This window comes from Nannobrachium achirus (genome assembly GCF_963921795.1).
Source record: "Nannobrachium achirus genome assembly, chromosome: 12".
Taxonomy (NCBI): Eukaryota; Metazoa; Chordata; class Actinopteri; order Myctophiformes; family Myctophidae; genus Nannobrachium; species Nannobrachium achirus.
Window position 1 is genome coordinate 21,275,418 of NC_137832.1, and position 15,996 is coordinate 21,291,413.

At 42.3% G+C, this 15,996-nt stretch overlaps 1 protein-coding gene across 1 annotated transcript in view; it reads right to left on the reverse strand.

Moving 5' to 3' along the window:
* The window catches only part of ncor2 (nuclear receptor corepressor 2), a gene marked incomplete at its 5' end in the record, with an annotated part of 196,893 nt that overhangs the window by 12,072 nt on the left and 168,825 nt on the right, over positions 1 to 15,996 (reverse strand). Inside the window, 7 exons of the mRNA XM_080739080.1 lie at positions 269 to 408; positions 4,938 to 5,485; positions 7,274 to 7,460; positions 9,107 to 9,355; positions 10,307 to 10,459; positions 14,011 to 14,262; positions 15,102 to 15,299. Of these exons, the coding sequence (XP_080595206.1) occupies positions 269 to 408; positions 4,938 to 5,485; positions 7,274 to 7,460; positions 9,107 to 9,355; positions 10,307 to 10,459; positions 14,011 to 14,262; positions 15,102 to 15,299 (1,727 nt within the window). The remainder of the gene's footprint in view (positions 1 to 268; positions 409 to 4,937; positions 5,486 to 7,273; positions 7,461 to 9,106; positions 9,356 to 10,306; positions 10,460 to 14,010; positions 14,263 to 15,101; positions 15,300 to 15,996) is intronic.

Genomic DNA, 15,996 nt, shown 5'->3' on the forward strand with positions numbered 1-15,996 from the left:
AGCATAAAATAATTCCAGGTCTTAACTTTTGTGTGCACTTTTGAAGTGTATTATGATTGATTGATTGATTGATTGATTGATTGATTGATTGTATTGTATTGTATTGTATTAATTTTGTATTTCTTCTTCCTTTTTCTTCTTCCTTTTTTCTTTTTCAATTTCACGGGAGGGTTAGGGTTACACCGTATGTGTGTGATTGTATTGTACTGCATGTCTTGTCTTTAAACTTGAAAATGTATAAATAAATAAAACGTTTGTGTGCACTTACATTAATGTGCTGGGCCAGGGTGACCACCCTCTGGTTGCCTTTGACATGGGGGGACAGGGGCTGCTGTCCTGGGGACAGCCTCTCCTCAGACGGAGGGCGATAGAGACCGTGCTGTTCCATGGAGCCCATCTTTTGTTGGGCTGAGGGCACACAAACAAGCAAGCCAAGTGCACGGACACACAGACACGCACGTGCGCGCACACAAACACACACGAACACACAATAAGGACAGGTAAAGGAGAGCAACACGTTAATCTGACATAGCATCTTGAGATAGACAATGCAAAGACTTCTATAACTTAACGGCAGCTTGCGTACTTCAAAAGCATCTATACAACTTTAAACATTAAGTGATATCAAAGGGCTCAGCACCTTCTCTTCATAACTACTACCAACACAGAGTTGGATGTAACACTGAGCTTCATACAGTATCTGTAAAGGCTTATTTATAGGGCACTCTTGCTCTAAGGATAGGCTTCAATTTCAAAAGGCTTACAAAAGACTACCAAGGTTAGCTTTGACAGAAAAGGGATCAAAAAACGTTGACTGCTTTTGCCTCAATGTCCCAAAAAAGAACACCTGACAGGCACAGTAAAGCATATTTTCTAATACAGGGGAGCTATAGCAACAAATAACCAAAAGCATTGTTTCAGGAAAAGGTAGCCTACTGTATGTGACACAAGATCATGAAATTAGTGCAGCATTAAAGCAGTTGAAATGGAGCAGGTTCAAACTTAGCCTTAAGCTATTCTGCACTACTGGTAGTCAGATCTATCTTGTTGTAGGCGTTCAACAACAACTGGGCTATTGAGAGCGATGTGAGCCTCCTATTTCAGATTTTTTACATACATTATGCATTGTATGGATTGGTGGAAAAGTGTCATGCAACATGTCACTCAAGGAAAACAATGTATTTCCAACTTAAACAAGTATCTGAATTAGTCTTGAGGAAGCTGCTTCTTCATGTTCTCCCACGCTATTCTAGCCTCGTAAACCACCAACTTCCGGAAAAACGCATTGTCATTTCCGGAGGTTAGTGGTTTACGAGGCTAATGCTATTTCCCACCATCAAGGGTTTTTTGGTTTTACAATCTTACTACGGTCTAAACTCTAGACACACTCTGGTCCATTTCAATGACAGCTTTAAATGCACTGCATCACCTTTTATTTTGCCCTGTAGACTGCATGTTAAAACCTAGCTCTGGTCCATCGCGTCAGCTGCACTGACACTCTGACAGACCTGTCGGCAAATGACTAGAAAAATAAACAAAACTACTTCACTACTCACCAAACCAAAGGTCGTTTTGCGTTGTTGAAAGTCTATTCTCCGCGGTGGTGAACCCCTCAGCACCCCACCCAATCTGCAAAATACACTATTTTCGGCATGAAATAAAGTGCATCCAACTCGACCGCCGCTTATTTCCGGGTTGTGAACCATTGTATCTGCGGTGGCCGCTGGGTGGCTCGAGGTGGGTGCGTTTTATTTCATGACAAAAATAATGTATTTTACAGAGTGGGTGGGGTGCTGAGAGGTTCACCACCGCAGAGAATAGACTTTCAACAACGCAAACCTACCTTTGGTTTGGTGAGTAGTGAAGTAGTTTAGTCTATTTTGACTCAAGTTGAGCGTTCGTAGGGGCTGAGAAATCGCGGTCTAGTCATTTGCCGACGGGTCTGTCAGAGACGCGATGGACCAGAGCTAGTTGAAACCATGCTAATTTACTGGGTTGTGTCGTGTGCTCAGCTGAATCCTATCAAATCAAACGAAGCATGCTACTGTACATGTGTCGGCTAATGTATATCTATGTTATACCACAACACTCATTAGAGCTCGGCATGCAGTCTCCTGCCTGCAATAGGCATGTAATACAGGGGTCTTCAACTTCAACTAGGGGGTCCTCAGAGTTACTACAGGGGGGCCGCCAAATCCTTGTGTCCTTATTTTAAATGAACAACTTGAGACCCTCGCATCCCTATACTCTTGAGAACTTTAGCCAAAAATAGCTGATCTACAAGCTCTCAACGCCTCGCGCTGCGAGGCGTTGAGAGCTTGTAGATCTGCTATTTTTGGCAAATAGGTTTGGTGTAGAGGTAAAAAAAAAAAGAGCAGACCAAGTACAGAGTGAATGGTCGAGTTTACTAAGTATCGACGATTTAAGATTTTAAGTAGTTATAAGTTATAAGTGTCAAACAAGTCTATGAATCTATTTATATAATCGATGAGAATCTCCATCACACATTTATACAATATGTAGAGGGAGGGGGTCCCTGCTTCATCTCCCTCTCAGCTAAGGGGTCCTTGGCCTGAAAACGTTGAAGACCCCTGATGTAATAGATACTGATGTGGCACATAGCTTTACAAGCGGAACACAACAAAAACAAGACAACATTCCTACTGATGGCAAAAAAGAAACAACATCTCTCAGAGGATTGTTTGAGAGAGAGATGCGTTGAGCGTTTGGCGCGTGTAGCAAAAACAAATGAAACAAATCAGCGTAAATTAGAGTGTGTGGAGTAACAAGGACATGCAGATTTTGGGGGCCAGAAGCTTGCAGGACCCCCCCTCTCCCTGGACGGGTCTAAAGTGTATCTTCCTCACCCTTACTTGACTGACCCATCCCTACTACGTCTCACCTCAGCGGAGAATTACCCACTTATCTCCAACCAACTCCTAATATCGCATTGTAGCAGTGGACAGAAATGTGCCTGATTTGTGCGTGTGTGTGTGTGTGTGTTGTTGTTTTTCTTTTTTTTTGTCATTTCGAAATGTATAGCCACAGTTTTGTGTAGCATCCAAATACAAAAGGGGCTCTATTTTGATTGTCTTAGTACCAGCTCTTATGCCTTAACTTAAAGGCCTGTCCATACTGTCTCTGACCACCGAACCTTTCGTCGGAAAGGTTCGGTTCAACTACAAAATGACATCAATTGCATCTTCTGAAAAGCATTAGCCCTGAATTAGAGGTCGGAAAGCAGCACGTCGGAAAGTCAGAACTCTCCGACGAAAGGTTCGGTGGTCGGAGACAGTGTGGACAATCAAAATACAGCCCAAAGGTCTCCCAGGTTGTTGGGGTTCAGAGCAGCAGCCCCGGTGGAACGCTGTTGCTGTCTTGGACCCCAGGGAGCCTTTCTGGCTGTTGATAGGGTTTCTACGTTAATGCTGCACCCTGACGGGTTAACTTAACCCCAGGGAATATTCATCCTCACATTTGAAATGGACCGTCACAGTTACACTGCAGCTGGGGGATTTTCTGGTCCCCTTCCAGATCGGGCCTAGTTCTATTTGCTGGGGATCAGCTTCCTCAAACAGCTATACAGAAACTGGGTAGTTTTTCTTGCCCTTATCACTTTGACCAAACACACTTGAACAGCTATATCAATCAAAATGTGCAGAAGTTGAAACGCCTTCACCTAATGTGGGAGATAAAAGCCTCTGGATTTGAATCAATACAGAACAATAATCTTTTTTTGTTTGCAAGATGTAAGTCAGGGTAGCTGCATGAATGGGAGGGGGGAGGTGCCACATGTAAAGTTTGGTCACACCCTTGATGAAAAAAGAAAAGAAAAAATAAGCAGCAAAAAGAAAAACCACGTCCAGCTGAATTTCCCTCCGGTTTGACCGTCAGAATGACACCTTAAAGGACACCTAGGATCTGTCTCTTCTTTTGTGGAAAATCGCATAACCCAATAAGCTGTGTCAGCTGCTGACGAAACAAATTCAATTAAATCTATATATCTTTGACAATCTGATTCAATCTCCATCTCTAGAAAGTGATCTCAGATCCAATTTGGACATGGGTAAATGTTTTTTCTTTCCAGAGAGGGCACCCTGGGTGGTCTTCAAGTCTTTTGAGGGGGGCAAACAAAAATGATAGCTCTTTAACCCATTTAGGATTAAAATTATTGAATGCTTTAACCAGTGAAAAATAGCAGATATACAAGCTCACAGCGCGGCACAGAGTGCCGCACTGCGAGCTTGTAGATCTGCTATTTTTGAAAAAGTCGTGAAAATGTGGGCAAATCTTTGAATAATATGTATTTTCAAAGCGAACGTTTGTAACTCAAATTTTGCTTCTGGGTGGTCCCTGGAACTAAATATTTTGTGATGCGGGTCCGTGGCCAAATACATGTAATTTTGGGGGTCCTTCACATGAAAAGGTTTGAGAACCACTGACATAGTAGTCTCTCAAGAACAGACTAACTGAGCTCCAGTTAAGTGAAAAGGACCATTTCTTTGACGATGGCTAGGCCAGACTGCTGACAATAGAAATATAGGTTTTTTAAAAAAACCTTCGAAGGATTCAAAATACACAAGAGAATCGGGTCAAAATTCTAATTGTCACGATTTTTCAAAAATAGCAGATCTACAAGCTTGCGGCGCGGCACTCGGTGCTGCGCTGTGATTTTGTATATCTGCTATTTTTCAATAGTTAAAGCACAAAATAGTGACACACAATAACGTGTACCCGTTCTAAATGGGTTAAAAATAATAAAGAAATAAACAAGAAAGCAAAATAGTATGGCATTGAAAGAAAAAAAAGGTATATATAAATGAATTGGACTGATTTGATAATGCCAACCACCACAGCGTGCAATAAGGCCACAGAACGGACGGTAGGGGAGGGTCTGGGTGATGAGGGGGAACCCTTGAGGATCCAGAGCGTCTTACCATCAGTGGCGCTGCTGGCAACAAGCGAGCCCGTCTCTGGCATCCCCGTATCACAAGAAATTTGACGCATGATAATCGCGTTTATGAAGTTGGCCGCAGTCATGGTGGTCTTACCGAGTGCGCGGAGCTCTTGTTCCTGTACGGACAGCGGTTTGTTTTGAGTCTTTTCCCTACTAGGTGTGCCACTGATGTCGCCGCCACGGCCGGGCGGGTTGTTATCCGACTGCGGGGGCAGGTGGTGTTGTTGTTGTTGTGGGGGAGGTCGACCTGAGGTAGGGGGGTAGGACCCCGGGTACATCCCCCCGCCCCCCACGGGGCTAGGGCTGGACAGCTTGTTGGGGTCACATTTACTGGAGGGTCCGTGCTGCTGGTCCTGTAGGTGTTTGGGCAGCAGGCCGCCCCTGTTCTTGCCGCCGCCGTCTCGGCTGAGCTCTTTGGCTCCTCCGCTGGGGTCCATGCCGGGCGGGTAGCTTTCAGGGGGGACGCCGGTCCTCTGGAGGTGGCCAGGGTATCCTGGGTAGCCCCGGTTTGACCCCGAGGGCATAGACCTGAGGGGGAACGAAATGCAAACAAAGCCCTACTGGTTAACGTGGAAATCACAAAACCACCCTTTTCTATGACAATTAGACCCAATCCTCAGACATTAGCCTGGTTCCAGCCCATAGACCCACCCACTCTCAAGGGCCTTTTCCACCGGCAAAGAACCGGTTCGGGTTCTTTCTCCCACCTATGGGATGAACCAGAGGTGAGCTTTTCCACCGAGAACCGGAGTTGGTTCTGAACCGTAAAAGTTGGTTTCGGAACTGGAACCACAAAATCCTTGGTTTTTGTGGTTCCAGAGCTATGTCCTTGGCTCTGGTTCAATCTGGTTGAAACGCAAGCCGGTTCGCAAGAACGAACCAAGGTTCCCAAGGGCACTGGTTCTGGAACCGGTTCTTTGCCAGTGGAAAAGGCCCCTTCTCTGGTCTGGAGCTGAGTACATGAATCGTCAGTTTAGCAAACCAAAAACTGCAGCTCCTCCAATGAGCGCGGGGGGTTGGGGTGGGTTTAAGGAATATCCAATCCGCGCAGCAGTTGAAACGATTCAAACGAAGTTCACACACCAGGCAGGCACACACACACACACACGCGCGCGTGCGCTAATTTCACCAAGCTGTTAATGTTGATTACATGTTTCTGGTCGCAGTTCTGTGTGGAAGCAGTCACTGGCACAGACAGAGACACACACAAACACACACAAACGCCGCGACCGTGCGTCACGTTCGCGCGCGTGCATGCTCGCAAAAAAGTCCCTCCCCGTAAATCGGTCAGAATAGGGCACAGTTTCAGACTAAAGCGTGAGCTGAGTCTGAAATCAGGCTACTCAGACATAGCAACACTACAACTACACTACTAATTAGCCACTTAATGACTTGATCTGTGTGTGTGGAATTTGAAGAGCGTCTTAGATGCTTGTTGCCAGATGGCTGAGTGTTACATTGGGCCTTAATTTAGCAGCTAGTAGTGACTACCTCGCAATGTTCAGTGCTTCAAGGTTTCAGCGTTTTGTTCGAGGTTAACGCCATTGACTTATGTCTTCCCTTGTTTTATTACAGTTTTTCTTATTATTGTTAACATTGCATACAGAAATCACAAAGAAAACATTTCTCCTACTAACAAGAATGGTCCATACAACTCCAGACATATAATAGCTCATATCAAACTAAAGTTATAGACATGAATTGTTGATTTGATTGATCGCTTTGTAGCTAACAGTGTGTAACTAACAGTTCTTTTTTTTGTCATTTAGGCTTAGAATTATTGAATGCTTTAACCCGTGAAAAATAGCAGATCTACAAGCTCACAGCGCTGCGAGCTTGTAGATCTGCTATTTTTGAAAAAGTCGTGAAAATGTGTGAAAGCAAACATTTTTAACTCTAATTTCGCTTTTGGGGGGTCCCTGGAAATAAATATTTTGAGATGGGGGATCCGTGACCAAATGCATATCATTTTGGGGGTCCTTCACATGAAAAGGTTTGAGAACCACTGACATAGTAGTCTCTCAAGAACAGACTAACTGAGCTCCATTTAAGTGAAAAGGACCTTTTCTTTGACGATGGCTGGCCAGATTGCTGACACAGAAACATAGGGTTTTTCAAAAAACCTTAGAAGGATTCAAAAGACACTTATATAATCGGGTCAAAAAATTTTAATTTTCACGATTTTTCAAAAATAGCAGATCTACAAGCTCGCAGCGCGGCACTCGGTGCCGCGCTGTGAGCTTGTATATCTGCTATTTTTCACTGGTTAAAGCATTCAATAATTACAACCCCTCTGCTGTAGATGTTTGCTCTGACCTAAGCACAGAGGAGCCAGAGTGTTCGCTAGAGAGACTCTTGCTGCCGGTGTTGTGCAGCACGCTGGGCCTCTGCTGCACGCTGTCCTGAGTGCGAGGGGACACGGGGGAGTGCTGGTGACCGTAGGCAAGGGAGGAGGACCTGGGACCACCGCTGCTGCTGCTGCCCCCAGAGCTGTGCTCTGTACCTGGAGAGAAGTGAAGACATGGATCAGTGTTCATTTCATCCTCTAAAACAGGGGTTCCCAAACTTTTTTGTCTCGGGGAGGGCACCCCATAAATATTTTTTTAATCCGATGCACCCCTACATTATAATTTTCACTCCCAGCAGCTTATATTTATAGCATATCGTCGTTGTCGGGTGGAAACCTTGTGTGTCCAAAACCGTTTTCTATTTATCATCTATAAAATGTTCTAAACTAGTGAAAACAGGTGATCTACAAGCACACAACTGTTTTCACTAGTTTTGTGTGACAGTCTTGTATGATGAAGCAGGGCTTTGCTTTACCAAAAGATGTGCACATTTGAAACTTGGATATGCGAGGTTTCTGCCCGACAGTGGCGATATTTTAGTGATTATGTTGCGAGGAAAATGTTGAGATAATAGCCATTTTGGTTAGAACTGACTGAAAATAAGTTTAAAATTATACCAAATAGTTTTTCAAGTGTCCAAATAAATTCCAAATATTATCAAATGATCTCGCGGCACCCCTGGACTGCCGTCACGGCACCCCAGGGTGCCCCGTCACCCACTTTGAAAACCCCTGCTCTAAAACTATGACAAAAAATGTTATTTCATGAGCGAAAACTAAATAAAAACTAAGCTATGATGACCAAAACTAATTGCCAAACCGCACCAATGCAACTAATCGCAACCATTATCCCCCAATGGCAGTTGCAAGGAGTTGCATTGGTGTTACATGGCCTTTAGTTGCAAGGAGTTGCGAGTAGGTGCATTGATGCGGTTTGGCCTAAGACTAAATATATTGACAGTTTGTCAACAAATAAAAACTAGACTTAAATGTCAGGGAGCGACTAGTGGAGAAGACATTCAGTAGAACTAAAAGACAAGTCATTTTGTGTTTGGTTGCACTTTAGTCGACTAAAACTAGACTAAAACATTTCATATGACTAAAATATGACTAAAACTAAATGAGTTATGACATTTTATTCAAAAGACTATGACTTAAACTAAATCAAATTTTGTTGTCAGAATTAACACTGGCATAGATACATATGCAGGGTTCCCACACATCTTTACCAATTAATTTCCAAAACTTTTCCAGAATATTTAACCAGATTTCCAGGACTATATAACAATAATTCAGCTCAATAAGGAGTCGCTTACTCCTATGCGCAATGCCCAAAGACAGGTAGTGTATGCCCATGGTTCTCAACCTTTTCAAGCCGTGACCCCCGAAATAATCATATTTGAACTGGGGACCCCGGCACCCTGACGAGCACTAAGAGTAGAGGAATTTTGTATAACACGGTGTTGTGAGGCATTGTGAGCATGTAGATCTGCTATTTTCACAATTACTGCCTCTAATATTTGACAATTTGGCCAATGTTTAATTTGTCATTTCAGAGGTATTAACAAAATCAATAACTAAAGACAATGCATATAGCTATTTTATCCAGGACCTTCCAGGACCCTTGATCAATTCCAAAACTTTTCCAGTACTGGAAAAATATTTTTCTAATTTCAAAATATTTCCAGGAATTTCATGACAATGGGAACCCTGCATATATACACACATATAACAAACAATAAATATACACACTACACACAGACTCATGCATGAAGCAAGAGCCTCAGAAATCAGATGTGCACCTGGTCTCCAAATGGGGGCATGCTCCACATTTCCATGAGAGCCGCCCTTCTCTCTGTCTCGCTCCCTCTCTCTGTCCCGGTCTCTCTCCCTCTCTCGCTCCCTCTCGCGGTCTCTCTCCCTGTCGCGTTCTCGCTCCCTCTCGCGGTCTCGGTCTCTCTCTCGCTCTCTGTCCCGCTCGCGATCTCTCTCGCGCTCTCGCTCCGCAGACTGGGGTGTGCCCTGCATCTTGTTCATGTGGGAGGACCCAACTGCAAGAACAATTTAAAACATATATATATAAATATAGCTAATTTGAGTATGTATTATATATTATATACAGTATATCGTCGTTGTCGGTTGGAAACCTCGTATCTCCAAGTTTCATTTTGTCCGTCCTTTGCAAAGTAAAGCCCTGCTTCATCATACAAGGCCGTCGCACAAAAGTAGTGAAAACAGCTGATCTACAAGCACACAACGCCTCGCGGTGCGAGGCGTTGTGTGCTGGTAGATCTGCTGTTTTCACTAGTTTAAATCATTTTTAAAATGATAAATGCAAAACAAACGGTTTTGGACATACAAGGTTTCCACCCGACAACTACGACATATAGCTACTTTGAGTATGTATTATATATTATATACAGTATATATATATCATTTATTGAATGATTGATTGATTGATGTTTTGATTGATTTTAAACAAAAACTAAAAACTGAGCTGCAAAAGTCTCACGTCAGTAATAACGAGATAAGATATTTCATTAATCTGCAAGGGGGGGGAAGCCATTTAGGCCTAGAATATTCAATGCTTTAACTATTAAAAAATAGCAGATATACAAGCTCACAGCGCGGCACTGAGTGCCGCACTGCGAGCTTGTAGATCTGCTATTTTTGAAAAATCATGATTTTGAACGTATATTTAAATGTAATTTTGGGTGTCCTTGACATGAAAAAGTTTGAAAACCACTGATTTAGAGGAAGGATTTAGAAGTGGGGTCAAAGATCAGGTCAAAGTCTTATACACATTTTCACGATTTTTCAAAAATAGCAGATCTACAAGCTCGCAGCGCGACACTGAGTGCTGCGCTGTGAGCTTGTATATCTGCAATTTTTTTAAGTTAAAGCATAATGGTCAAAGTGGTTAAAATCTAACGCGACTCAGGCACGTTCTAGATATTTGAGGGTTAAGGGACATGGGGGGAAATGCCATGAGTGGACCATACCAGGAGAGATGGGGGAGGTGGTGTAAGGCCTGCCAGGGAACGGGGCGGTCCCCCCGGGGATGTAGGTGATGCGGTCCATGGGGGAGGTGGACGCCCCCGCAGAGGGGGGGACCAGGACAGGTAGGTGTGGCACCTGAGACAGATCGATGATGCCTGCATGGGGAGGAGAAGGAAGAGGAGTGTAAAGGCTAGGGCAGGGGTTTTCAAAGTGGGTGATGGGGCACCCTGGGGTGCCGCGATGGCAGTCCAGGGGTGCCGCGAGATCATTTGATAATATTTGGAATTTATTTGGACACTTGAAAAAAGATTTAGTATCATTTTTGACTTGAAGTACAAAGTTATTTACAGTCAGTTCTAACCAAAATGTCTATTATCTCAAGTTTTCCTCGCAACATCACTAAAATATCGCCACTGTCAGGCAGAAACCTCTGTCGCACAAAACTAGTGAAAACAGCGGATCTACAAGCACACAACGCCTCGCGATGTGTGCTTGTAGATCTGCTGTTTTCACTAGTTTAGTACATTTTATAGATGATAAATACAAAAAGAAATGTTTTGGAGATACAAGGTTTCTACCCGACAATGACAATATTCTATACATTTAAGGTGCTGGGAGTGAAAATTATAATGTAGGGGTGCCTCGGATTAAAAGAATATTTATAGGGTGCCCTGAGACAAAAAAGTTTGGGAACCCCTGGGCTAGGGCATTCACCAAATATTCGAATATCAAAGTCACTATTTGATGTTCACCGAAGAATATTCGCTTTTTTTCTCTCTCTCTTTAAAAAAGATATATTTTATAAAGCTTGGCTAGTAGGGGTGTAACGATACATTTTAATAGCGATTCGATACATATCACGATACATGGTTAACGATACGATACATGGACGATATTGGTTCATTCATGGCAATACGATACGATTTGATTCAATGATTAAAAATCGATATAGTAACTATTTAGCAAAGCAATTAAATCTGTGTAAAAGGTGTGGAACTGTGGATAGTGCAGGTTTTTAAGGGAAACATGTATTATTATGGATATAAATAAGTAAACACAGTGATTATCTGCCAAATACATGGACATTGTATATTGACAAACCTGCACCTTGACATGAACCCAGAGATTACACACATTTATCGATAGACCAGTGTAGCTATACAGTATGTAAAGGAAAAGTAATTAAACCCCTCCTTTTAATTTGTTCTTCTTAAAAATGCTAAATACAATGCACAAGTAGGTAGTATCGATACAATCGATTATTTGCACTGCGATTCGATACGATACAAAATAAAACGATACGATTCGATTTTAGCTGTTTTCATTTCGATATACTTTGATTTTTTTAGTTAAAAACGATATTTCGATACAGTTACTATATCGTTACACCCCTATTGGCTAGATAGGAAGTCAAAAGAATGAGTAATGCCCCTGGTGGATGAATTTGTTCATGCTCTATACCAGAGGTTCTCAAACCTTTTTAGCCTGTGACCCCCAAAATAAACATATTTGAACTGGCACTTGGAATTGTAGTTATTACATTTAATGTGACTCGGTTCCGCAGATAAATATTGTGAAAATAGCAGATATAGATCGGCTATTTTCACAATGTTCGCCTCTTGCTTACTTAATATTTGACAGTTTGGCCAGTCCTGTCGAATATTCGACTAATCGAATACTTTGAGGTTGAATAATTAGAATACTAAAAATCACTATTCGTGAATGCCCTAGTAAAGGCTAGGGGTCTACAGTAGCTGCTGCTGGCCAATATATATAGGATAGGCCAAGGGGGGCAGCAAATAATCTAGTGCATGTACCTGTATATAGGACTACACCATTAATCATGTGTAACACTATGACCATACAGACAGATCAGGAGGTTCCACTGGTGAAACTAGCAGAGACTAGTGAAAATAGCAGATCTACAAGCTCACAATGAGCTTGTAGATCGGCTATTTTTCACTACTTCTTGAGCATTTGTTTTCTAATCATTGAATTCGTTTTCAATTCATGAAAAGTAATTTTTCTTTTTTTCTTTATTCTTTTTTTTAGATAAAAAATCTAATAAAATGTTTTGAAATAATAAAGGGATATTTACTGGTGACCCATAAAAATGTGTCCACAACCCACAAATGGGCAAAGCGGAGTAAAATAATCATTAATAATCGCAATCGCCATGTCTACACAAATATTCAGGAGCATCCTTTTAGCCATAATATAAGTCATAGATACAGGTACTGTACATGTACTGTATGTGCAAAGCCCAAAGGCACCCATACAAATGTAACTTAATGCCCTCACTTTAGCATGAGGTATTTTTATGAATGGACTAGGCCTGTCACAATTATTACATAATCATCTAATTGCAATTATTTGACATAATCGCAATTATTTTGCCCAAATCGTCATTATTGATTACATGGAGAAAAAAAAACATATATTTTCAAACATTTTCAAAAATAGTGGAAATAGCAGATCTACAAGCTCACAACGCGTCGCGCTGCGACGCGTTGTGAGCTTGTAGATCGGCTATTTCCACTATCAATGTTCTTTTTTTAACTATAACGTTGTCAAATATGTCAGTCCTTTCTTTGTATATTTAGGTTATGTGTCATATCTGTCATGTGCAACTTCAAAGCCTACTAGCCAAACAGAAATGTAATTGTCAATGACAAAAACTCAATTAAATTGTTAATCGAAATTATTTGAGTGACAATTGAGTACCTGAGACGAATAACTAAGTCTATATATTTTTTTCTTTGAATATAGATATATTGTTTTATTTACCAGACTGTAAACCACAAACTAGTCATTTTTAATCTGTTAAATTGTTAATGCACTCCCCCTCATTTTGTTCAAGTGTCTGTTTTAATGTTATCTGCTCCCTTTGTCTGCTGAATATTGCTTGTACAGACTTAGACTGTTGTTCCACAAACTGTTGGAGATATACTGTTTTTCCACTTTCCAAAAGTATTATGTCTTATAATTCCTAATATATATGAGTTAAGTTAAAAAAAATCTAATTCAACAAAATGAGGGGGGAGTGCCTTAAGAATTTAACAGATTAAAAACTTCTAGTGTGTGGTTTACAGTCTGGTAAATCAAAAAGATATCTACATTAAAAATCAAACCTTGGTTCGAAGTGAAGCGGTGAATTTTTATTCTATGTGTTCTAGAGCTATGAAATCTGTGTTCTAGATCTATACATTCTGTGTTCTAGATCTATACTTTCTATGTGCTTTAGTTCTATATTTTTATGAATTCTGAATGAAAGAATGATTTTGTCTGGAGGGCCAAATTGTCATGTGAAGCTTGACCAATCCTCAATTCTGGGCACAAAAGTAGTGAAAACAGCTGTAGATCAGCTGTTTTCACTACTTTTGTGCGACGGCCTTGTATGATGAAGCAGGGCTTTACTTTGCGAAAAAAATTACAAATTTTAAACTTTCTGCCCGACAGTGACGAATTGGGACATGTACGGGACAGACAAGGCCACTCCTTGGGAATCTATGGGAATCCTCAAAAAAAAACATGTACGGGACAGACAAACCCACTCCTTGGAAGCGGCTTTCACCGCTTCAAAATATCTACATTAAAAATGTTAAAATATGGACTTTAGACTGTTTTTCGTCTCAGGTACTCAATTAATCGTCGTGTAAAATGTCACAACGGTGACAGCCCTGGAATGGACAGAAGGTGGGCTCACCGCGGGGGGCTGCAGAGTAGGGCAGCTGGAGGGGCTGGTCTCGAGGGGACAGGCCCCGCAGCAGGTCAGAGCGCTGGGCGGCCATGGCGGCGGCCGCGGGCCACTGGTGCATCTGCTGGGAGGTGATGTAGTCGTTGAGCAGCGTCTGGCGGTTCTCCAGGGCCGCCGTGTCGGGGAAGCCTCGGATCAGGTAGGGGTACGGGTGAGGGTAGGCCGGGTTGGGGGCCAGGTGGCGGGGCAGGTAGTAGGCAGCTGGGTGTGGGGGAAAAAACAACGGATCGATTATAAGACCTGAGAATTCATCCATTCATCCAGAGTATGTTACAGAGGCAGGGTCTGATATTTCTAAAAGGGCCTTTGGTGAAAATAACGAAAATAGCTGACCTCCAAGCTCACAAGCTTGGAGGTCTGCTATTTTCAGTGCTTTTCACACTGAACTAAGCATAATCAAGTCAATACTGGAGATGTGGCGTACGGCATGAATTTCTACACAGCGGGCAATTCTTTCAACATAAGATGCTGCATTCAAGTTCAGGAGAGTTTGGACAAGGCAATTCTCTTGAATTGCCTTCAGGGTCTCTGCCTTCAGGTATGGCATGGAAAGAGGGCAATTGCATTTCTTTCACCATGGCAAGAACTGCATTACTAAAGGGGGGTCCTCCAAATCTTTGTGTGATAGGAACTTGGTTTTTCCCCCTTTCTTATATTAACCACTTGAACCCTAGCATCCATAATCTGAGAACTTTAGCCAAAAATAGCAGATCTACAGTGCGAGGCGTTGAGAGCTTGTAGATCACCTATTTTCGGCAAAGAGCTTTGGAGGGGGAAAAGAGCAGACTAAGTATAGTGAAAGGTCACGTTTATTAAGTATTGACCGTTCAAGTGGTTAAATATCTGAAAACACACATTAACTTGAATCCAAAATACACATTTGATCGTGCTGTCAAACAATGAAACTATATCTATTAACAGGTTGTGGGGGTCCCTGCTTCATCTCTCTCTCAACTAAGGGGTCCTTGGCCTGAAGACGCTGAAGACCCCTGCTTTAAATGATAAGGCTGACCATGTATAATGAGTCCATGTGATTGTACCTGGATCAATGGCGATGCCGCGAGGCAGGGCTGAAGGGTCAAAGGCCAGGGGGATCTGTCCACGGTACATCTCAGGAATCCCCAGATAGGACGCCAGGGCCTGCTGCTCTGCCACGCCTTGGAGGGGCGACTTGGTGGCGTTCATCTCCCTGGGCGTAGGGGTGGCCTTGCGCTCTTGAGGTGGATTCTTACTGGAACCTGTGGGGTAGAAGATAGGAAGAGAAAAAAAACTTTGACTTCAGAGGATGGAAAATGAATAATAATTGCAATTTAGTATGTGAAATAGGGCATTAACGACTTGTGATTTTTGCCGGTCGACTCAACTCAGTAAAAAGTTGAGTTGAGGTCGACTTTATCGTTTGATGACGTCCTCACATCACACACTACCCCCCAGTTATTTTGGGGGTCCCCAGATGATTAACTTAATGTGAAACGTTGTTTTCTCACTCAACTGTAAACAAACCAACATAAAGTTTAAGTGTATAGAGGGTATCTTCACATTTCTAAAGTGCCAATTTAAGGACTTTTTAATACCACTAAAATGACAAATTAAACAATACAAATTGTCAAATATTAGAGGCAGAAATTGTGAAAATAGACGATCTACATGCTCACAACGCCCCTCTACACCAAACAAGGTTTGGTGTAGAGGGGAAAAAGAGCAGACCAAGTACACAGTGAAAGGTCAACTTTGGTAAGTATTGACGGTTCAAGTGGTTACATAATCTGAAAACACAAATCGACCCAAACAATGAAACTATGTGGAATCTATGAAAAGGTTGTTGGGGGGGGGGGGGGGGGGGGGGGTCCCTGCTTCATCTCTCTCTCAGTTAAGGGGTCCTTGGCCTGAAAACGTTGAAGACCCCCATGATTTAAACGAATAACACTTTTGACC